The following is a 23,817-nucleotide window of genomic DNA, read 5'->3' as shown; positions in this document are numbered from 1 at the left end:
GTTTGGAGCTGTAAATACAGCGTGCGGACATCACGCTTCTTTATTCCATATTGTTTTTTTTTGTTGTTGTCCTGCACCTGAGCCCAATTAGAGTGCATTGGATGTGCACATCTTTGTTCTATTTTAGATTCTCAAGTGTGTTTTGACCATGAAATCACACCGAAATGCTACCAAGAACCAAAGTTTTTATTTATTTTGACTTATTTATTTATTTATTTACCAATAATTCTGTACTGATCTGCACTTTATAGATTCAAATGCAGCTTAAAGTGCGTCGGAGTAATTCTGTAAATAAAAAGGGGAACACAAATGAAACACAATGAAGCTTAATAAAACGCAAATAAAAATCTTAATAGAAGGTTTTTTAATTAAGAAAGAAAAAAAAATCTACATGGTATTAGCTATTGTCTGGAAATAAATGACCAGACAAAAAGTTGTGACAAAAACCAGAACATTCACACCTACAGTATGTTTGATAGACATGAAATGAGGTTCAAACTGTAGGAGAATTAAAAATGTACAATGAACCCAGCAAAATTGTTGAGTTTAGGAACATGACGACCAGTTATACAAGTGGGTTGTTGGACAAAAGTGACCCACTCTCTTCCACTACTTATCCTATTGCCTTTAAAACCATTATGAATCACCAGTACTCATTTCCTTATTTCAAAGATCCATATGTTAGCCAAATAAAATATTTGAATGCCCTCTACCTAAAATGGCGATTCATTTTGCATTTATAAAACTGTTATGAAGCACTAATGTACTACTAATGAAAACAATGCAGCAATTTCAAGATAAGGATTCAAAAATTACAGTAATCATCTCAACCTATAATGATAATTGAGGGTTGTACTTTCTTTTCTTTTTCATGTTACAATTAACAATTATATAGACCCTAGCGTCACCTCGTGGGTTTGTATATAAGACGTTTATAAATTCTGAAGCATCGGTTTACGCAGTGCTTATGAATGTGTTATACACTGCCTATGTAGGTACCCTTCAAATCGTGCCACTACTATTATACAGCTGGTCATGCAGCAGATGCTTAGTTTGGAGAAGTATAAAATATTTATTTTAAATTGTACTAAATTATTGAATTCCATATACTCTTAAATCATGCTATATTATTTAAACTGTCTTTTAATTTCAGTAAAATGCCATTGTCTGCATCTGTCAGAACAATAATGATTCAATATGCAAGAAAATCTTGTGAAATAAGTAATATGCAGAGACAGCTAATGTAAAAAAAAAAGATATATTTAACTTGTCAGCCAGACTGTCTTCACCATTGCATACCTTGACCTTCTCCAAAGGTGTTATGCCAGACTACATCATTTCTTAATACAAACTATCAAAAATACAAAGCTGAAATAAAAGCCGCATAAGCTTTTAGTGTCTGAAGTGAAAATACTTTACTGATTTACTCCCATTTTCTTCTCAGTAAATGACATTTCTGAACAGTGTCCTAAATGTCAGACCTTTTGGAACCTCATAGAAAAACTAACAATAGAATATTACACTGAGGACTGTTTCTGCATTATTAAAATTTTAAGAATCGTTTCAACTTTCTTCTCCGAAAATTTCTATCTTTGTAAAGTCTTTGCGATGAGTTTGAGAGCGATGAGATTTCTACGATATATATAACTACAGCAATTAGGTTTACGTGTAGAACTCATCGGCTTATGTAAGTACAGTCTTCTTCTCCATAGTCTTCCTCCGTTTCTTTCTTTTCTCAACAGTCCTCTGAGATTGACGTCAACTTGGATCTATGCAAAATAAAATGCATTACACATAAAGGTACATTATAACAGGTATGCACATAAAAATACTTAAAATGCAATGAAAACCAAAGCGTATGTGGAAAAATATTCGAAACAATGATTTTTAAAAAGAATAAAAATGATTTAGGAAATATTCACCAATAACTCAAGTTGCCTTTCTCCAGTTAGGGAAACACGATTGCCCTTTATTGGTGTTTCTAAGAAACATTCTAAGGTATGTCACAAAGCCACCATCTTACCTGTCTGAAGGGGAGGTGTTCTGAGTAAAGGTGAATCACAACAAAAGACTTCCCTAAACATGTTAAAGGTGGGGGAACTGTTTGTTAACAAACATTTAAGTATTTAGACACACCAGGTGTCCATGCAGGTAGGTCATTTTAAGTGGTCAATGACAACCATTTAAAACCTATTAAAATATGAGGATAATTTATTTGATTGTTTTGTTTTGATGAGAAGTATAATGAGGTCATTGTAACTGAGTAAAACAATTATGACGGTCGGGTTTTCTACGAAAAATCACTTCCATTCTAAATCACGATCACAGTCGAACAATAAAAATCCACATACAACTCTCACATGTTATTTCTCTCTTTCATCTAGAAATAAGGAGCTTCTGAATTAAGCTTGATGGGCCTTGATAACCCCATACTTTCATTTGATTGTTTTTGTTACTGAGAGCAAGACATTTATAACTTTACAAATGGTTTTGTCTCTGATGAACTTCACTGTGGCTGCGGTACTAGTACAATGAGGGCGGAGACAGCACATATCACAAAGAATACTATAAACATCACAGAGGTGGGTGAGCTGTTTGTGGACAATTTTAGGGACACAAGACAAAACATACTCACCAGATAAGATCAGAGTGATTATGAATATACTTCTTTAACAGAGAACACAAGTGCAGAGATAGTCTGCACTTATATAGCGCTTTTATCCAAAGCGCTTTACACTGTGTCTCATTCACCCATTCACACACACTCACACACCAACGGTAGCAGAGCTGCCATGCAAGGTGCGTACTTGCCACCGACAGCAACTTGGGGTTCAAGGACACTTCGGCATGTGAAGTCATGTGGGCTGGGAATCGAACCGCCAACCCTGCGATTAGTAGACAACCCGCTCTACCACCTGAGACACAGCTGCCCCATGATAACGTGAGGAATGGTTCCTGTGAACAAAGGCTGTTATGGTGAGTGATTTAAAAAAAATTTTTTTTTTTTTTTTTTTTAATGATAGATTGTAAACTCATTCAATGTATATTTAAAGTTCTGACATAGCATTCAGTGTTAAAACTAGTTTGGGCAGAGTTTGAAGCATTTCTCAAGAGATTCAAAGGAGGACAGCAAAAGAAGCACTGAAGGAAGACTTAAAAATTGCAGCTTTGAATGTTGGAATTTCTCAAGTAAGCTAAAGAATTTATTGGATTTTCCATTTTAAATGTAATCTTTGCTTCTGAAGACAGTATTATAATCAGCATTTTTAAAAAAAAAAAAAAAAAAAAACATCTTAATACAAATATTGATCATCTAAATTTGTATTAGATGAGATATCAATAGCCCAAGAGGTAAATGTATTTGCTTAAAGGTTTTTCTTTGATATCTTAGGAAATTTAATAGGGATTATCATGTGTTTCATTTAGATATCAACTTTGTCACAAATGTTTCTCCTATTCCTTAGGGCAAAGACTGAGACAAAAAGAGACATGAGAGTGTTCATAGCAAGGCAAATGCTTTACCTTATATTGTTAACAATAGATTTTACTGTAATTTACTGGTAACAGGGTTACCAATAAATCACTGTAAACATCTATAAATATATTTACAGTAAAGTAACTAATATCTTACACTGTATAAAATAACACGACGTATTCCAGTACATTTGCTCATTTGGCTGATATTTTAAAAAGAAAGAAAGAAAGAAATAGCATCACACAGCGTTCTAATCGGCAACTAAACACCTTAACCAATGAGTCTACAACTTATGCGACTAACTTGTGTTGATTTAATGCAGTCTTTTAGTGTGAGTTAATTCAGTGGTAAAGGTTGTTTGATCAGTGTAAGCTCAGTTGTATCCTTCATTAATTGTAAGTTTTGTTTTTTTTTTTTTACTACTATACTGCTTAGTTTACGAAGTCAAATTAATTTTTGGCTGAAGAGATGTACAGTTAAATCAAGTTAGAATGATATTCAAGTAAAACAAAATTTAAATCTCTCCTCCAAATGCAATTTTAAATGTTTGATAACAATGTATTTGAACATATTAGTATAACATTACTGTATTAAAGCTCGCTCACATAAAAGCATGATTAATTTAATTAAATTAATTTAACAATATTTAAGTAGACCAGATATATTCCATATATCATACTCAAATACTAATTCAACATGTATAACTACATCTACAACTAAAATAATACTTATAATTAAGAATATTTGGCACAGTGTATATCTACCATACCAAAAATACACTAGTATTCTTATTTTCATTTATACTTACACAGCACATCAAAAGTAATCTCTCCAAATATACATTCGTGTGCTTGCAGTAAACTTGGTAGTATATTTGAATCAGCTTGATGCATCATTAACTTGGCATATGTGAGAACAGTAGGTGACTTTGTTACAATCTCTACTAATACTCATTCTGGGGTCTTTTCTCTCAGGAGAAAAAGCTGAGACACAGGAGACACTTCTCTTTTAATTCCATTTGATCTCATTCCTGTCTATACAGATAATATGGTGATCTATTTTTAGGTTGTTTTTTTTCCTTATGTAAAAAATAGCAAGTAATACAATTTATAATGAAAATACATTTATAATGATCTTTATACTATATATAATGTTATACTTTATAGAAACTAATGAGAATGTTTGGGTGTTTTTGACATAAATGGTATAAATCATACAGCTAGAGTAATTCTGCCCTTTTAAGGGTGTACAATGTTTAACATATTAATATTACAGATTAGTACTGGACATGATATATTAGAGTGGTGGAGACGTCAGTTGGACATAGACTGACTCACTACTTAACTGAAAACAAGACATTTCTACATGACCTTGGCTCCATAATTCGCTAAAACTTGTTAACTTAAACCTCTACCACAGACCCACTTCCACATTCTATTATAACTGCCTACAAGACATTAAACACTGGCTGACGTTGAACTTTCACAAGTTAAACTGTGACAAGACCGAGCTCAGGATCTTATCCTGCTCTCATCAAGGTTTATGATCTCTGCCTAGATAGAGATGCCATCAGAAAATTCCCTCCACCACTGATCAGAATCTTGAGCGATCTCTTTCTTTTCAGTCACACATGAACACTGTAACCAAATCAGCTTTCTCCCACCTTTGTAATATTGCCCGTCCCCACCCTCTCTCAGCTTTCACGTTGCAGAAAAACTGATTCACCTCTTCTTACCACTCTGAACTTCTCCTGTACCTGATACACCTTCCCATTCCCTCAGATGTTCAGGTACTGGTCATCTTACCATCTCTTTCACAAAACTCTCTACAGATAGGTAGAGGGCACAACACCCTGTAGAAGTCTGCAAAACTCACACTCCTTCTCACACATAACTAATTTAATGTTAATACAGCTACTGAAGTATTAGTTACTGTCACTCATTCACATTTTAATAAGGAAAGATTATTATATAACCTTCTGACTGAATACAATAAAAGTTGGAATTATTAGTTATAGGGTGAATATTGCTAAACTAGGATATGTTTGAAAATAGTACTTTTTCGGTAACTTTTTACCATCATCCCATTGCAATATAATCTAACAGGATACCGTTATTAAATTAAAAATGATTTAATATCTTGCTTACACTATTCAAAAGCAAAACTCAGGGAATACCTAGCACAGGGAGAATGGCATGTCTTAAAATTTCTGTCTCTGACAGGAAATTTACACCGTTATACAAGCTGTACACTCACTACTTTACATTGTAACAAAGTGTCATTTCTTCAGTGCTGTCACATGAAAAGATATAATCAAATATTTACAAAAATGTGAGGGGTGTACTCACTTTTGTGAGATACTGTATATATATATATATATATATATATATATATATATATATATATATATATATATATATATATATATATATATGTGAATGAATCATTCTTGATCACAAATAAATTAGAGCACAGTAGAATTCTTTTCTTCGAATATCCCAGCATGTTAGGGTCAGAGTGTGTCCTGGAGCAGAGAGAGTTAAGGGCCTTGCTCAAGGGCCCAACAGTGGCAGCTTGGCAGTGCTAGGGATTAAACCCCTGACCTTCCGATCAGTAACGCAGAGCCTTAACCACCAAGCCATCACTGTTTGTAATCTCACGCACCCTTTAATTAGTGTTATGGCCCAGTCTAGGTTGGGCCGCACAGAGCAACCAGCTCGGGATTCAAGTTGATTGATCTTTAAATAAGGGAATAAAAATGCAAACAAGGTTGTGTGGAAAAAGGTTGTGGTATATTGTAACAGACAATATATAGATATAATTGTACAAATAACCAACCAGGCGTATCTTCAGGGTGGGCCAAGGCCAAAATAATAAACAAAAGGATTCTATGATTAGGTAGCTAGCTTACCTAAAAGAAAAGAAAAAAATTACAAATATTCTTCCCTAACTACCTAAGCAAAGAAACAGAGACAAAAGGAACCCTCTCCCAAAAGAAATGGCAGCCACACCCCTACTGCCGGTGAACCAAGTGAACATATGTATATATGTATATATATGTATATATATATATATATATATATATATATATATATATATATATATATATATATATATATATACACACACAAGTGAAGAGGATACTCAATAACAATATAGGGATAACCAAACTCAAAGTCGAAAACCAGGCAAAAGTTAAAACCAGAACAGCAGTCAAAATACAGAGTTAACCACGAGGGTAAGCAACACAAATCTCCTAGCAACAAATCACACAAACACCTCCAACATCCCACACATTCTCACTCTGTCTTCCTCTTTAAGTATGGCCGCCAATCTGTGAGGTCATCCTGGAGGCCGGAGCAAGGCAGGCTAGGGCAGGCTGGAAAGTCTGGGAGGGAGTTCGGACCTGCACAAAAAATGTCACGGCACAAAAAAAAACTTCCCTTCCCAAGATAGCGGGTTGTAACATTAGTCTTTGTGAAGTCTTGCTCCTAGGTAGCTGTGATGACAATTGTAAGCCTTTTGATTCTGTGTTTTTTTCTATGGATTTTTTGTTTGTTTTGTTTTTAAAAATTGGTTCCATTGCTATTTGTGTTTGCTGTCATTTTCTTCCATTGTTTTTGGATTTATGTATTTGGATTGCTTGATATTTAACAAAACCTGCACTTGCATCTGACTCCACTGTCTGCTGGAGAGTGTGTGCAAATAAGAGGGTTGCATATATAATGTAATATATATATAGTGTATATTTCCTGACATTAATCAGGAGTATGGATTTTTGTCTGTATAATTTGTACTGCAGTGCTTTCCCTAGAAATAGCATAACAATGTTTTATTTATGTCCAATAAATACAGCTTACAGTAGCTTACAGCTAATAAAATGAATCTTGGCTAATGTTTATGAAAAAAAGACCAAAGTAAAGAAAGAAAAAGAAAAAAGAGCTCTGGGGTTTCGAGACAAAACCTGTTTTGTATATTAGTGCTGTTGTGAGGGATCGTATTCAGGGGGTTGAATAATTTTAAAACTGGAGAAATCATCATAAGTTGCATTTTCAGTTGAATTTGGGGAAACCACTTGAAGCATTCATTTTGTTGAACTATTTCAATTGCTTTTGTTTGATTTGTTCATTGTAAACAGCTGAAAGGCTGTACATTTTGACAACAAACCTGATTTGCTCTGGGGGTTGAATACTTTTGATTGCAACTGTAAATTTAGAACTTCTGTTACACATGCTTTGATAAATGAAACCCCTGACTTCAACTGAGACCATATGCGGTGTGTGTCTGTGTGTGTGTGTGTGTGTGTGTGTGTGTGTGTGTGTGTGTGTGTGTGTGTGTGTTCGTGTAGCCTGTTTGCAAACAAAGATGGGAAAGGTCTGATTTTATGGTTATCCTGTCTTTTTACAATGTTGGCATTCACCTCCAAACATCATGTTACATGACCATAACCATTATTCAGCTTCACTGTGCTTGGGGAATGATTGTTATGTTTCTCTATTAAGTTTCTCTGAATTGAGTCTTTTATGAGATAAATATAATATGTGCTATAATTCTGATCATTAACAGTGGAGGCAATGATTCAGTTTGGCAAATTTGGATGGCATTCAGAAGATTATTAAGCCTGTTTTTAGATGAGCTTGGAATAGTTTACCAGGGTACATTTACTGGTCCACTTGTCATTTCAAAGCAGCTGTGATGTTATCCACAGTAGCTTTGATGTGATGCTAGTTTTCAATACGCGGATAATTAAGACCCACCTGAATATGCTCTCTTGTACTAATGCTTAGTTATTGGGGCAGTGTGCTGTATTACTTAGCCGCTCTTCCATGCGTGCAGGATTTCTGAAGAAACATGAGCCTGTCACAGCTACATCACGATGTACCAGAGTTTGAAGGAAGGCAGCGTCAACAGCAATGCACAGAGCAGAAAACAGTCATCAAAAGTGACATGAATGACATCACATGAAAAATAATCCATGGTAAGTCTTATATCATGTTTCACAGAGTGGAGATTAATACACAGTAATTACAAAGTAACCATGGTGATGCAGTTACATTCATCTACTTGTGGTGTAATACTGATTTGTTACAAACCAATTCTCTACGAGAGATAATGCAACATTTAGTTCTGCTCCACTAATTTGATCGGAATGAATGGAATGAAGTTGTGTTCCAAGAGTGTTGATATTTAGTATAAAAGCACTGGTACAGTTCACTGCTTGGGTCAATCTGCTCGTCTGTGTTTGCTATGTAAGGTATAACAACACGGTAAAGATACAACAGCTTGCGGTTAGCAATTGATGATTCAGTCTGGTAAAAATCTGCAGTGCTGGAGGATATACCTGTAAATAATAATGCATTATGTTAGTCCTGATTTGTGAATTATGACGACATAGTCTTTGACTACAAAGACCACACATATTATACTCATGGTCTTTCTTTTCTAAAGCATATCATGTCAAAAGCTATCCACTAAGAGGAATAAAATCAGCTTCAAATTGACTAGACCGATTTGTGAAAATTTTCACACTCCTGTTTTTGTCTGTCAGTCATGTTTTTAGTCCATCACTCATTCATTGGTGAGCCTGTGTGCTATCAGGGAAGCAATTTCCAATAAATATATTATATAATGCAAAACATTATAATTGATAATAATTTGTGGGATGATTGTTTCAATTTCATTTCTCACACCTCCAGGGTCGGGGGTTCGATTCCCACCGTGGCTCTGTGTGTGCGGAGTTTGCATGTTCTCCCCATGCTGTGGGGGTTTCCTCGGGGTACTCCGGTTTCCTCCCCCAGTCCAAAGACATGCATGGTAGGCTGATTGGCGTGTCCAAAGTGTCCGTAGTGTATGAATGGGTGTGTGAGTGTGTATGTGATTGTGTCCTGCGATGGACTGGCACCCTGTCCAGGGTGTACCCCGCCTTGTACCTCATGCTCCCTGGGATAGGCTCCAGGTTCCCCGTGACCCTGAAAAGGATAAGCGGTATAGAAGATGGATGGACGGATGGATAACTAACAAAAATGTGGTCAGAAGAAAGAACACTTGGAATGTGTTAAACTTTTTAGAATAGTAAGAATAAAAGAAATATAGACATTAAAAAGCATCACAGGTCTAACGAAAATGCACACTGTCAAGGACTGTTGGCGTTTTCTGATTTCCTCTACCTCTCTCAGGGTCAGGTCTGTGCATTTGGTACACGTCCATAGTGTGCATGCATCACACTGCACCTGAGTGACATCAATTCAATTTCAGATTGATTCTTGACAGCAGAAACCTGTCATTCTAACAGTTCTATTATATAACAGTATAGAAATACTGTGTGAGTATACACACAGTCTACACTAGAAATATTCACAAAGTGGATGCCAAAAGTGCCCTAATATCCCTAAAAAAATCCTTCAGACAACTGTCTGACATAATTAATATAGATATGTGAATAACATAACACAAGTGTTACATATCTTCTTATATGTGAACATTTTCATTAGTTTACATTTATTTATGTTTTCTTAATATTTAATCAAATTGAAACTGTCATGCCACAAAACATTATAATTTATTATGTTTTGCATGATAATATATATTTATTGGCCTCCCACAAACATTCTCAACTCAAAATGAACCTAAGGTTAACTGAAAAAAATGAATTAATGTTTCAGTGCTCTCACTGAAATGCCATATTACTTCATATGGCTGTGAGTTACTGATCGGAAGGTCAGGGGTTCAAGCCCTGGTGCTGCCAAGCTGCCACTGTTGGGCCCTTGAGCAAGGCCCTTAACCCTCTCTGCTCCAGAGGCGCTGTGTCATGGCTGACCCTGCACTCTGACCCCAGCTTCCTGACAGGCTGGGGTATGCGAAGAAAAGAATTTCACTGTGCTGTAATGTATATGTGATCAATAAATACTCATTATATCTTTGATTCGTCTGTCCAGAGCATATTATTCCAAAAGACCTGGTCTTTGCCTATATGCTCATTAGCAAACTGTAGCCTTGCAAAGGCTGTTCCTGGCATGCCTCTCATGCAGGTCAAATCTCTTTCTGGTTGTAGAAGCATGCACTTTGACACCAACAGTTGCAAGACTTACTAGCACATCCTGTGATTACATTTTGTGGTTCTTGGAGACTTCTTTTTGAATCAGACGGTCTGCTTTTGGGCTGAATTTGCTGGGACGGCCAGTCCTGGACAAATTGGCAATCATTTGAAATCTGTGTCATTTGTAGATGATTTTCCTTACAGTGGAATGATGCATTTCAAATAATTTGCAGATCTTTTTAAATCCCCTGCCAGACGTTGGCTATAGGCATCTACAACCTTTTTTTTCTGAAGGCCTTATAAAACTCTTTGGATCTTTAGATTTGAGAGAGGTATAAAGTAGATATAATAATGCATTACCTAAGCAGGTTCTAATCACTTCTTGAGCACATGATTCAAATTATATGGATTTGAAGGTGTGATAAATTTAGGTTGTATTTACTTTTTTTTTTATGTGACTGATCTGTTTTTTTTTTGTGTGTGTGTGTTAAATTCTGAAAATTACTACAGAATGTCAATTTTATGTGTCATTTGATAGAGTGTGTCACCCTTATTAACAGGCACTGTTTAAAAGAAGATCAAATGTTTGCTTGTCCAAATGTGTTAAAAACGCCAACAATTTCCATGGAGTGTACTTACTCACCTCTACTCCAAGAAAACCGCATCTGTGCCAATTCTGATGTCAAGTATTGGAGCTAATATACAACCCATACAAATACCTCAGTGTTGCCAACTCTCATGAGACAAATAGACAACTGCAGCTTCAAAAACATGCCCAATATTATTATAGCCTGTTACAGCCGCAATGTAAGCAGACTCAATGAATGAGCCTGCAACAACCACTCGCAGTTTGAAAAGCAAAAGCAGAATGTATGTAATCAAAAACCATCAAACGACAAGCTAGGGAAGACAGGCACTATCCACTCATCACTGATCACCTGCGAGCAGAATATGATTGGAGAGATGGAAAAGGAGATTACATTAGAACCTTAACTACTATTAGTATATGAGTATGTTATGCTTGTTTTTTTTTGTTTGGAAATCCGTGATTTTTTCAAGCAACAAGAAGCCCAAAGTTGCTTATTATATGCAGACATGGCAACTCTGATAAGTGTACCTCAAACCATCAGATTCATCCATGCAGAGCAAAACCCACTGGAAATAAAACCTCTGCAAGCAACCTGCAATTTTATGCTTCAAACAGAGATGGCGATAGAGAGGCACAACCGTATAAACACAAATGTGGCACACAAGGGGTTAGAAACAACAAATAGCTCATATCCATTGCTACTTGGGGAGGCGAAGGGGGGTAACTGCAGATGTTTTTACTTCCTTTTGCAAAATGTTCTTAGTCTATATAGGCTACATTTAAACACAAGCCAGACAATCTATTAGATGAGCATTCTAAAAAAAACATAATATTTTTCCATGGGAAGGTGAGGAAAAAGGCAGGTAATACCATCTGAATCAGTGATTTTTTTCTCTGTTTTTCCTTGAGAAACTTCCAGCAGAAATTACCTACTGTTTTTCAGCGAACTCAGTTGGGTTCTGATAATGTTACTCCAGCGAGAAATGTCTGTGACTGTGTATATGGGTATCACCCTTTTGCTTAAAAAAACTTTTTGACTGCTGCTACTCATCATATTTAGCCATTTTAGCTGTCAATGATCTCTAATCTCTAATGAAATGTTGTTGCTGTTGGTCATATCACTTTGTCTACATGTTTCCCTGGGGGTTTACTACAACAAAAAGAGAATAAAGTTAACCAAAAGGAATCAAAAGAAAGACTGAACCCCTGCAGGATGATTACATTCATCACTATAATGACACATATGGTGGCCAGTATGTTTATGTCACATTAACATACAGTATCTCACAAAAGTGAGTACACCCCTCACATTTTTGTAAATATTTGATTATAACTTTTCATGTGACAACACTGAAGAAATGACACTTTGCTACAATGTAAAGTAGAGAGTGTACAGCTTGTATAACAGTGTAAATTTGCTGTCCCCTCAAAATAACTCAACACACAGCCATTAATGTCTAAACTGCTGGCAACAAAAGTGAGTACACCCCTAAGTGAAAATGTCCAAATTGGGCCCAAAGTGTCAATATTTTGTGTGGCCACCATTATTTTCCAGCACTGCCTTAACCCTCTTGGGCATGGAGTTCACCAGAGCTTCACAGGTTGCCACTGGAGTCCTCTTCCACTCCTCCATGACGACATCACGGAGCCGGTGGATGTTAGAGACCTTGTACTTCCGTTTGAGGATGCCCCACAGATACTCAATAGGCTTTAGGTCTGGAGACATGCCTGGCCAGTCCATCACCTTCACCCTCAGCTTCTTTAGCAAGGCAGTAGTCGTCTTGGAGGTGTGTTTGGGGTCGTTATCATGCTGGAATACTGCATACTGATCATGCTCTGCTTCAGTATGTCACAGTACATGTTGGCATTCATGGTTCCCTCAATGAACTGTAGCTCCCCAGTGACAGAGGCACTCATGTAGCCCCAGACCATGACACTCTCACCACCATGCTTGACTGTAGGCAAGACACACTTGTCTTTGTACTCCTCACCTGGTTGCCGCCACACACGCTTGACACCATCTGAACCAAATAAGTTTATCTTGGTCTCATCAGACCACAGGACATGGTTCCAGTAATCCATGTCCTTAGTCTGCTTGTCTTCAGCAAACTGTTTGCGGGCTTTCTTGTGCATCGTCTTTAGAAGAGACTTCCTTCTGGGACGACAGTCATGCAGACCAATTTGATGCAGTGTGCGGCGTATGGTCTGAGCACTGACAGGCTGACCCCCCCCACCCCTTCAACCTCTGCAGCAATGCCGGCAGCACTCATACGTCTATTTCCCAAAGACAACCTCTGGAGATGACGCTGAGCACGTGCACTCAACTTCTTTGGTCGACCATGGCGAGGCCTGTTCTGAGTGGAACCTGTCCTGTTAAACCGCTGTATGGTCTTGGCTACCATTCTGCAGCTCAGTGTCAGGGTCTTGGCAATCTTCTTATAGACTAGGCCATTTTTATGTAGAGTAACAATTCTTTTTTTCAGAGAGTACTTTGCCATGAGGTGCCATGTTGAACTTCCAGTGACCAGTATGAGGGAGTGTGAGAGCGATGACACCAAATTTACACCTGAGACCTTGTAACACTAACAAGTCACATGACACCAGTGAGGGAAAATGGCTAATTGGGCCCAATTTGGACATTTTCACTTAGGGGTGTACTCACTTTTGTTGCCAGCAGTTTAGACATTAATGGCTGTGTGTTGAGTTATTTTGAGGGGACAGCAAATTTACACTGTTACACAAGCTGTACACTCACTACTTTACATTGTACCAAAGTGTCATTTCTTTAGTGTTGTCACATGAAAAGATATAATCAAATATTTACAAAAATGTGAGGGGTGTACTCACTTCTGTGAGATACTGTAATTGTTGTTTATAAATACAACCCCAATTCTGAAAAAGTTTGAACAGTATGAAAAATGCCAATAATATCAAAGAGGAGTGATTTGTAAATGTACCTTGACTTGCATTTAACCAAAAAACATATAAAGAGTATTTGATGTTTTACCTAATCAACTGCATAGTTTTTTTTGAAATTGATGCATACAACACGTTCTAAAAAGGTTGGGACAGGGGCAATTTAGGACTAATAGCGATGTGACAAGTTGAAAAAAGAAGGTGATGTGAAACAGGTGAGGAGATCATCTGATTGTTGTATATAAGGAGCCTCTAAAAAAGGCCTAGTCCTTCAAGAGCAAGGATGAGTCGAGGCTCGCCAATCTGCCAACAGATGCATCAGCGGATAATCCAACACTTTGAGAACAACATTCCCCAAAGACAAATCGGTAGGATTTCGGGCATTTGACCTTCTACAGTGCACAATATAATTAAAAGAGTCAAGGAATCTGGTGAAAGGCCAAGGCCAAAACCCACTTCTGAATGCGTGCAATCTCCGATCCCTCAGACGTCACTGTCTTAAAAACTGTCATGAGTCTGTAATGGATATCCTGACATGGGCTCGGGAATTTTTTGGTAAACCTTTGTCAGAAACACCATTCGCCACTGCATCCACAGATGCAAGTTAAGGCTTTACTATGTAAAGCAAAAGCCATACATCAACACTGTCCAGAAGAGCCGCCGACTTCCTCGGGGATCGGCCTCATCTGAGATGGACGGTAGAGATTGAGAATGTGTGGTGCATTATGAAGTGCAAAATAAGGCAACAAAGGTCCTGTACATTTGTGCAGTTGAAGAAATGCATAATGGATGAATGGGGGGAAATTCCGCTTGCTAAACTTAACCAACTTCAGTGCCCAAATGCTTAATAAGTGTTATTAAAAGAAAAGCTGATGTTACACAGTGGTAAACAGTCGACTGTCCCAACTTTTTTGGGGTGTGTTGCAGTCATCAAATTTGACAAGTGAATATTTTCAAAAATTAATTGAACTCACAAAGTGAAATATAAAATAATGTGTTAATAATGTGTTTTCAATACAGTACAGGGTGAATTGAAATTTCAAATGACTCTTTTTTTTTTTTTTTTTGCATTTACCATACCATCCCAACTTTTTCGGAATTGGGGTTTTAGAAAGGGATGCTCAACAAGTATAACTGTGTTGATCAAGTGTCTGCAGTTGACAGAGTTTTGTAATAGTAATATTTTAAAAATATTTTTGTAATAGTAATAAGTTTTGAATATTTGGTTATTTATTATTATTATTATTATTATTATTATTATTATTATTATTATTATTATTATTATTATGCATTGTGAAAGCAGTCATTTCTCAATATTACTTTCTTAATTCACCTTTATTAAAATAATAGTAATATATTTGTATGATGCAAAATGGGACTGTATACTTTGTGTGCCCATTTATTTCTATGGCACTGTTCATTCATCATGAACTTCATAGTTGAGAAGAGGGTTTTCTTAGTAGTATGTCTCCTTTTCCACCCATCCTAAAACAGAGAACATATACCGGAATATCAAAACAATGTCAGATAAACGAGGAACACAACTTAGTTAGTTTGTCGCAAAATGCACATCATTTCAACATTCATAAGAGTTATTTGTTCTTACCGCCTGGGTTCCGTCTAAGGAGGTACCTTCTTGCCTCATCATAAAGGAAGATGAGCAGTGAATATGGGAAGGCACAGAACCACCAGCTTGGTCTAAACGGGATGAATAATAGTTATATAACTGGCTATACTGTCAATGTTTGTGGAGGAAGAATTAATTTCCATACACATTCAAATATACTGTACTTATGGTATTATAAATATATGTGTAAAGCAAACTTACTTCAATGGATACATTCGAAGAGCTACGTCCATGCCTGGGCAGTAGGATAAGAAAGCTGCCAAAGCGGTCTCCTCAAACAACCCAAAGATCAATATTTTGTTTCTAAACAACAATAAAGAAGTTAAAAGGGATTAGAATACAAAGAGCAAGCTACATAAAATGCAAGCCATTTTAACATTTCTTTATTGCGGTTATAAAGTACTCCATTGACTCACCAAAACTTTATGATTGCTTAATACACTTAATATGCTTAATATACTTTCTATAACTTTGCTTACGTACTTCATTCCCTGTCGTAGGATGGAGTTCCTCCTGGTCTTACAGATGATCAGATCAGCCCATTGCACAATTACTATGCTGACAAAAAATGCTGTATGGCATGTGTACTCCACAATTTTTCTTCGTTCATAAGTCTAAAGTAGCAATGAGGAAAGGACAACATGTAATGGACTTGAATGTGCAGTATACATGAAAGGAAATTCTGTATTTTAGCTCTTTACAGTCATGTATAAGTGTTACACACCCATTGTTGGCCATAGCTGTCTTCTAGATCATTGTAATATTTATCATCCCAATTAACACGCACTCCTATTAAGTCTGCAGGCAGGAATCCATTCTCAGCAAGAATCACAAAGTAAGTGAAGAATCCTGCAGTAGCTTGCATCATTCCTATAAAGACATAAAAAGTCATAGAATTACCATTCATATTTTTTTTACTCTGTTTTCTCCCAATTGGGTCATTTGTCAGTTCCCACCCTCTAGCTAGCTCTCTCCTATTGCAAGAGAGCCACTCACCGGGGACAGTGAGGGCTAGAATGTGCTTCCTCCAAGACACATGAAGCTAGCCACCACATTTCAAATGGTGCTCATGGTACATCACAGGGCAGCTGAACACACTCACAGGAAATCAATCTTTTCCACAAGCATGAATTCCCAACTCAAAGATGCCAACAACTGTGGAGGGCCATGCTCAGCACAGCAGTGACCCCACCTGGGTAGTGGCCTGGTACTGTGTGTGGTGGTGGCTTGAGTGGATCAGTCACTGCAGTGTTAGTGTGTGTTTTTAAACAACTCAATGTTACTGGTGGTTTTAGAAACAGCCACCACCCAAAAACAACAACAAAAAAAAAAATCCAGCTAATAGCAGTGCTGACACTGATGATGTCTAGAAGACAATTCCACACTGTACTCGAAAATGGATGAGCCACAGATCATAACAGTACACCAATGTGCAACAACAAGTGTCTCTTATAAAGTGTCCAGTCTTTAAAAATCTCAGCAACACCATCGTGTCTGACATAGAGCCGCACCCATGTCAATGCTGTGCTGTGCTCCACTATCTACTGATAGACAGGTAGAGGGGATTTACAATGTGTGCATAGTAATAAATGGGCTACAGTATGTAACTGTTCACCTAGGAAGTGCACCAAAATTCGGTAACAAATTGAAGGAAAGCATTGCGGTTTGGTTATGAAGTGGGGTCATTTTGCTGGTCTAGTTTGAGTCGACTTGTCTACTTAAACAGAAAATCAGTACAAACTTATTCAGGCTGATCATATATCTTATGAAACATTTCTATTCTGATGGTATGTTTCTATCCCCATCCACGGGCACAAGGGCGCACTGAATGAGAATGAAAACTAATGGTTTTGTAAACTAAATAACTAAACTTTGTTGGCCACAAAAAAAGGTACTCTTATTGCGCTATATACTGAAAGACATAATTAAATACATGACTGTATATTACATATATAAATATATATGACTGTAAGTCTGGGTTGAATATATAGATGTATATGACTATCAAAGGTTTCTTTGCATAGAAAGCGCTTTCTTACCAATTTGTCCATAGGCTATACTAATAAGTCTTTCATTCACCAGCTTGTCTGTTTTAGGATTTCTGGGCTGTCTCTTCATGATGTCACTTTCAGCAGCTTCATATGCCAAAGAAATAGCAGGAACCTGAAATATGAGTAAAAGTCACAATTATCCCATCATCTTTATAGTCTTATATTGGGGGGGATCCACTTATGTTTCTACTCTGATAGGAATCTTACCATGTCAGTTCCTAGGTCAATACATAAAATGGTGACAGTGCCCAGAGGTAGAGGAATATTTGCAATAATGAAGAGCAGGAAGGGGGAAATCTCAGGAATGTTGCTTGTCAGAGTGTATGCAATGGATTTCTTCAAGTTGTCAAATATCAGACGGCCTGGAGACAGAGTAACATTTTAGCAAAATACAGATTAGCGTTGTCAACCTGATAGATAGATGTTCTGTAGATATTCCTACCTTCCTCAACTCCAGTAACAATAGAAGCAAAGTTGTCATCCAAGAGAATCATATCAGCAGCCTGTTTGGAGACATCAGACCCAGCAATACCCATTGCTACACCAATATCAGCCTTCTTCAGAGCAGGAGAATCATTAACACCATCTCCAGTCACAGCCACAATGGCACCCTGTAATCACAACAAAAATATTTCAAAATTAAGTAATTACAACAGCAACGTTCAAAATTCGGACATAAAGCTAATTTTGTACTGTATTAATTGTACCTGTCGCTGACAACCTTCAACAATTATCAATTTCTGCTGTGGAGAAGTTCTGGCAAACACAATCTCAGTGTGGTGACTTAGGATGCCATCCAGTTCTTCTGCGGTCATATCCTTCAAATCTCCACCATGGACCACACAAGCCTTTGCATCCCTGTAAATAAGCATTGCTTCAGCTACAATCTAAACAACTTTGAAACACTTCAGAAAAGACTTTAGACGCATTATTCGAAGATATTGCAGTTACCTGGGGTCGACATCTGCAACAGGAATGTTTAAACGAGCAGCGATGTCTTCCACAGTCTCATTGCCTTCTGAGATGATACCCACACCCTTAGCAATGGCTTTAGCTGTAATTGGGTGATCTCCTGTAACCATGATGACCTGGAAATGCAAATATATTTGAGATCTTCTAATGCATCATGTAATTATGTTGAAAATCAATCATCTAATTATGTTGTGAAACATACATTGACAATATGAGGAGCTAAAGCACTGTACCTTGATTCCAGCACTCCTGCACTTGCCCACTGCATCAGGCACTGCAGCACGAGGAGGATCAATCATGGCCATGAGTCCAACAAAGCACAGGTTCTCAGTGGGGAAGTTCACTTCTTCTGTATCAAATGCAAAGCCTTCAGGAAACTGATCATCAGGGAGGCTGTAATGGCAGAAACCTGCAAAAGAAAGCAATTCATTAATTCATTCATTTCTTTAGTTAACATCTTCAGGAACTACTTTATCCTGGTCAGGGTTATGTTAGATCCAGCACACACATTTTTAGACACATTCACACCTACGACATTTAAGTGTAGTTAATCTATTAACTGCATGTTTTTTTCAGAGGTGAGAGGAACTGGTGGAAATCTACATGGACTTAGGAGAACAAGCAAAACTCCACACATGATTGAGCTCAGGATCAGATCAGGGACCTTGGAGCTGTGAGGCATCAATACTACCCACTTTGACACTGTGCCAATATGTGTTAATATGCTAAGGTATAGGGTACTTGGTCTTTTCTACCAATAGAAGGCCCATTCTTTAAGGGGTGAATTAACCATCCACTGTTATGCCGTTTGCACAGTGTGACCTACCTAATACCCTTTCTCCAAGACCTCCCAGTTCCACATAAGCATTCTGAAAAGCATCCTTCATTTCATCATCTAGAGGTTGCTCTTTTCCTTGAAACACAATTGTTGAGCATCGGTCTAGGATTCTCTCAGGAGCTCCCTTCATTACGAGTAAGTGTTTTGTCTCTGAAGCATTGGGGTTCTTGTGGATTGAGAGCTGTGGACAATCAGATGGTGTTAGGACTTACAATTTTCTTACAACTGCCTTTTTTCCGCTAAAAAACAGAATGCATGAATTAAATACCTGGTATTTATTGGTGGAGTTGAAAGGGATCTCAGCAATCTTTGGGTATTTGTCCCTCATGTCCTTCACTGCACCACAGCAGAGCTCAATACATTTCAGCAGAGCAGACTCTGATGCATCACCTGCAGTTTCTCTCTGTAAGAGAATAAGATATTAGATTTATTATAGAATATTTGCCCTTAAAATATACTTCTTTGGCCTCTTTCTAGTATAATAATATGGTGGTTATCTGATGAGTTAGTTGTAAAAAAAGATTTTTAAGAAATAGATTCATGGAGAGGAAAAAGAATAATAGAAGGTTTGATAGTATGGCACACCTTAAGGATTGGAACATTGGCTTGATCTGCAAGGAAGACTGCACGGTTGCACAGGCCAGCTACACGAGCAAGAGCAGACCAAGTGGGAGAGCTTCTGTCAAAAGCGGTTCCACTTTGGTTCTCGGTGGTATCGGCTTCGTGAATCTGGTTGTCAAACCACATATGTGCCACAGTCATACGGTTCTGGGTCAGAGTTCCTGTCTTGTCTGAGCAGATAGTGGAGGTAGAGCCAAGAGTCTCCACTGCTTCAAGATTTTTCACCAAACAGTTCTTCTTGGCCATACGTTTGGCAGTTAAAGTCAGACACACCTATTGGATGCAGAAAACTGTTGATGATCGTTGGGTTGTGTTTAATTTAAAAATTTCAGTGAGGTTACATCTAATTGCTGAGAGCTTCTCAAAATGTGGAAAACATTAACAGAGAATATTAGAAAAGATATGGTAATCTATACCAATGGGCCACACAGTGCCCAAATGAAATCCATTTTGCACAATGACATTCACTTAAAAAGGTTTCCAACTGGAAAGTTACTACACGACAGCATACATTTTGTACATAATATAAATTTTTTTGTACATATTCCAGCACACTTGGCTTATTTTAGGCTTATTTTACACATGCATAAGTACGACTGAAAGTGAACAATAATTCTATTTTACTTACAGTAACTGTAGCAAGCAGACCCTCAGGCACATTGGCAACGATGATTCCAATAAGGAAGATGACAGCTTCAAGCCATCCATATCCAAGAATAAGGGACAAGATGAAGAAGGACACACCCAGGAAAACAGCCACACCAGTAATAATGTGGATAAAGTGTTCAATCTCTTTGGCAATTGGTGTCTGTCCACCCTCAAGACTTGAGGCCAGGGTGGCAATTCGACCCATCACAGTGTGATCACCTGTGTTGATGACAACACCTTTGGCAGAACCTGAGAACAAGATATCATATTATATATATATATATATATATATATATATATATATATATATATATATATATATATATATATATTATTTCATATATTTCATCTTTCATATCTTTCAAAATAGCAATTTATTTTCCTACCTTCCACACAATTTGTAGAAAAGAATACAATGTTCCTGGTTTCTAGAGGATTGTCATTGGAGAAGTCAGGAGTACGTGTCTGGGGCTCAGATTCACCAGTAAGGGATGAATTGTCCACCTGAAAGGTAAGCAAATTAAGTAAGCGAAAGCAATTTGCAAGAAGCTAGTGCCTTGTGACCATATATTTTGGTGGGGCAGGACGGCATTGATAATGACAAAATGAATTTGAGAGGCTATCACACTTGTAGATACAGATCTGGTGAACTTTTAGAGTAATGGGCGGTTGAAAGTTGACAACATACAGTCATCTGTTATATAGTAGCAGCTCATTTTTAGTGGTTTTAGATATAAAACGTCCCCACCCCCTTTTTCCTACTTTATTCCAGGTAATACAATTGAAAGGGACATATTTTTCTTCTTTTTTCAGCTTTTGAGCGGCAAACAAGTATTTCACAAATATTTCTAATGTACAGACATTATCCACACCATAACTCCCTTTTCACTCTTCCAATATCTTACATTACAAATGGTTCTGAACATTACAGACACAGTCTGCACTTTTTTAGGAAATTTATTAGACTTAATTCTGATAATTAACACGTAATCTGCCAACCCTGTCATTAACTGTCATGTTTGCTGTTCCTTCCCCATTGAAATTGTTCATAAAGTGGTCATGGGGCAGTGAGAATTTTACTCCTATAGGCCTCTATTGGGGCTTGTTGTAGTTCCCATTTTTGACCACTAGGTGCAATAATAACTCTGTAGAAGCTAAGTTTAGCAGTCAGCTTGCTGCCCGACATTTGCACAACATCCAGGAAGGCAGACAAACCAAAGGAAAATCAGCTTATGTCTGTCAAATAGTGACACGGTTAAATCACTGCTCACTCAAAAGAGATAATTAGGATTGCAACAGAATTTAAAATGCATGGAGATAGCAGTTCACAAATGTGTTGGAATAAAATCTGGAATTTCAGTGTTTGTAGTATGATTAATTAGTCAACATAGTGATTTGCAAGAGTTTTAAGGATGTCACCTTGCATCCGTGTGCAGCGATAATGCGCAGATCAGCAGGGATTCTGTCACCACCCTTAATCTCCACAATGTCGCCAACCACTACGTCTTCAGCATTGATACTCTTCTTCTCACCATCACGGATAACCAATGCTTGCTGAATAACAGAAAAAGAAATGTCTATAACTGGTTAAATGATCTCTCTCCACTTTCTCAGGGGAATAATATTTTATGTTTATACCTGAGGGACAAGGTTCTTAAAGGATTCCATGATCTTTGAGCTCTTAGCCTCCTGATAGTATGAGAAGCAGCCAGTGATCATTACAACAGCAGATAGGACAATTCCAAGATACAGCTGGAGAAAAAAATGAATGTGGGTGTGAGACAGAAAGAGAGAGAGAGAGAGAGAGAGAGAGAGAGAGAGAGAGAGAGAGATGGTTTGGAGCAGGGAGAGGGGGGCAAAGGTGTTCTATTAATATAATGCGTAAGTAGATACCACTGGCATTTTCAAACAGCAGGCATCATTTATTTTTCTTACATTATCATTTGTTGGTTCATCTTCGGAGGCAGCTTGGATTCCGTATGCCAAAAAACAAAGAATAGCTCCAATCCACAATAAAGTGGAAAATCCACCAAAGAGCTGTTTACAGAATTTGACCCATTCTGGGGTTGTAGGAGGAGGTGTCAGAGCATTGGGTCCATCTCGTTCCAGGATTTCTTTTGCACGAGAAGCAGTCAAACCCTTACAAAAAGTATGAAATTATGTTAGAAATTTGTTAATGGAAATAAATGAATGTAATAATATTCATATAACACACAACAGTCATAATCAGCTCCTTTAAGCGTTGAACATTTTTAAGTGTTTTCAACGCTTTTCTTATAATTGATTATACATGATAATGTTGGCATGTGTCTAAAAGTGTGGAATGTGAAGCAAAAAATGCTTCTTTTTTGATTTATTTATTTATTTTTATATTTTAATAGATAAGACACCTAACCTCTACTCACTCTGTCAAGGTCAGTGCCATATTTGCGATGAAGCTCATCTAAGGTCAACTTATGGTCATCCTGCAGGGAAAAATAAGAAGACATAACAAAAATGTTAAAAAAATGATCATTTAACATTAGGTTTCTGAATTTTACACCATAAGGCGGAATTTCTCACCAGATCGACTTCTTTTTTCAGATCATCCATGTCCTTCTCCTTTTTCCCCTTTTTCTTCTTTTTCTTCCCATCTTCTGAGGTTGCTGCTAATTTGTACTTATCACTGCCCTTCTATGAAAAATGTGGCAAAAAAATTATACATTCAAATAAAAAGTCAAATAATATATTGATTGCAGCATTACCAAAGCACAAAACATATCAGCAATATCAAAATTCATCCAAATTAAGCAAAACTCATGAAAGAAGTTAAAATTTTTTAAACACTTACGCCTAATCCCATTTTGTCTTTTTAATTTATTCAATGTTGAGCAGGGATTTTCCTATTCCAGTCCTCTGGAGACATATGAAAGCTCCTGCTGTTCCCAAACATGCTCACAAACCTTTATATCCCACTTGCTCACCTGCCTGCAGGGGAGGAGATTTGAGTAAACTTGGACAGGATTGGCAGATGTGTGTTTTTTTTTTTTTTTTTTTTTAATTTA

The 23,817-nt window shown here is 37.3% G+C and overlaps 1 protein-coding gene and 1 long non-coding RNA gene across 3 annotated transcripts; one reads left to right on the top strand and one right to left on the bottom strand.

The window, feature by feature from the left end:
- Positions 1-2,563: 2,563 nt before the first annotated feature.
- Positions 2,564-19,526, top strand: LOC128602452 (uncharacterized). Its single transcript, XR_008384842.1, has 3 exons — positions 2,564-2,976; positions 8,312-8,453; positions 19,243-19,526. It is a non-coding gene; the product is annotated as an uncharacterized LOC128602452 (long non-coding RNA).
- Positions 15,333-23,711, bottom strand: LOC128602442 (sodium/potassium-transporting ATPase subunit alpha-1). Of its 2 annotated transcripts, none has more exons than XM_053616242.1 (22): positions 23,604-23,711; positions 23,336-23,446; positions 23,179-23,238; positions 22,709-22,912; positions 22,412-22,525; positions 22,193-22,327; positions 21,160-21,277; positions 20,754-21,022; positions 20,090-20,398; positions 19,773-19,907; positions 19,493-19,685; positions 18,900-19,075; positions 18,646-18,782; positions 18,402-18,552; positions 18,137-18,305; positions 17,902-18,056; positions 17,683-17,806; positions 16,368-16,513; positions 16,127-16,257; positions 15,845-15,946; positions 15,623-15,714; positions 15,333-15,501 (listed from the first exon to the last, which is right to left on the bottom strand). In XM_053616242.1, exons 1-22 carry the CDS (start codon positions 23,613-23,615, stop codon positions 15,473-15,475), a joined length of 3,072 nt encoding a protein of 1,023 aa, XP_053472217.1. In that variant the 5' UTR covers positions 23,616-23,711; the 3' UTR covers positions 15,333-15,472. The 2 variants fall into 2 exon arrangements, with proteins under 2 accessions (XP_053472217.1, XP_053472219.1); XM_053616244.1 differs by having other exon boundaries at positions 23,336-23,443; positions 23,604-23,696.
- Positions 23,712-23,817: the final 106 nt, after the last annotated feature.

This window comes from Ictalurus furcatus, chromosome 26 (assembly GCF_023375685.1).
Source record: "Ictalurus furcatus strain D&B chromosome 26, Billie_1.0, whole genome shotgun sequence".
Lineage (NCBI taxonomy): Eukaryota > Metazoa > Chordata > Actinopteri > Siluriformes > Ictaluridae > Ictalurus > Ictalurus furcatus.
Note: the sequence above shows the minus strand (reverse complement) of the source record. Positions and strands in the feature narration are given on the sequence as shown.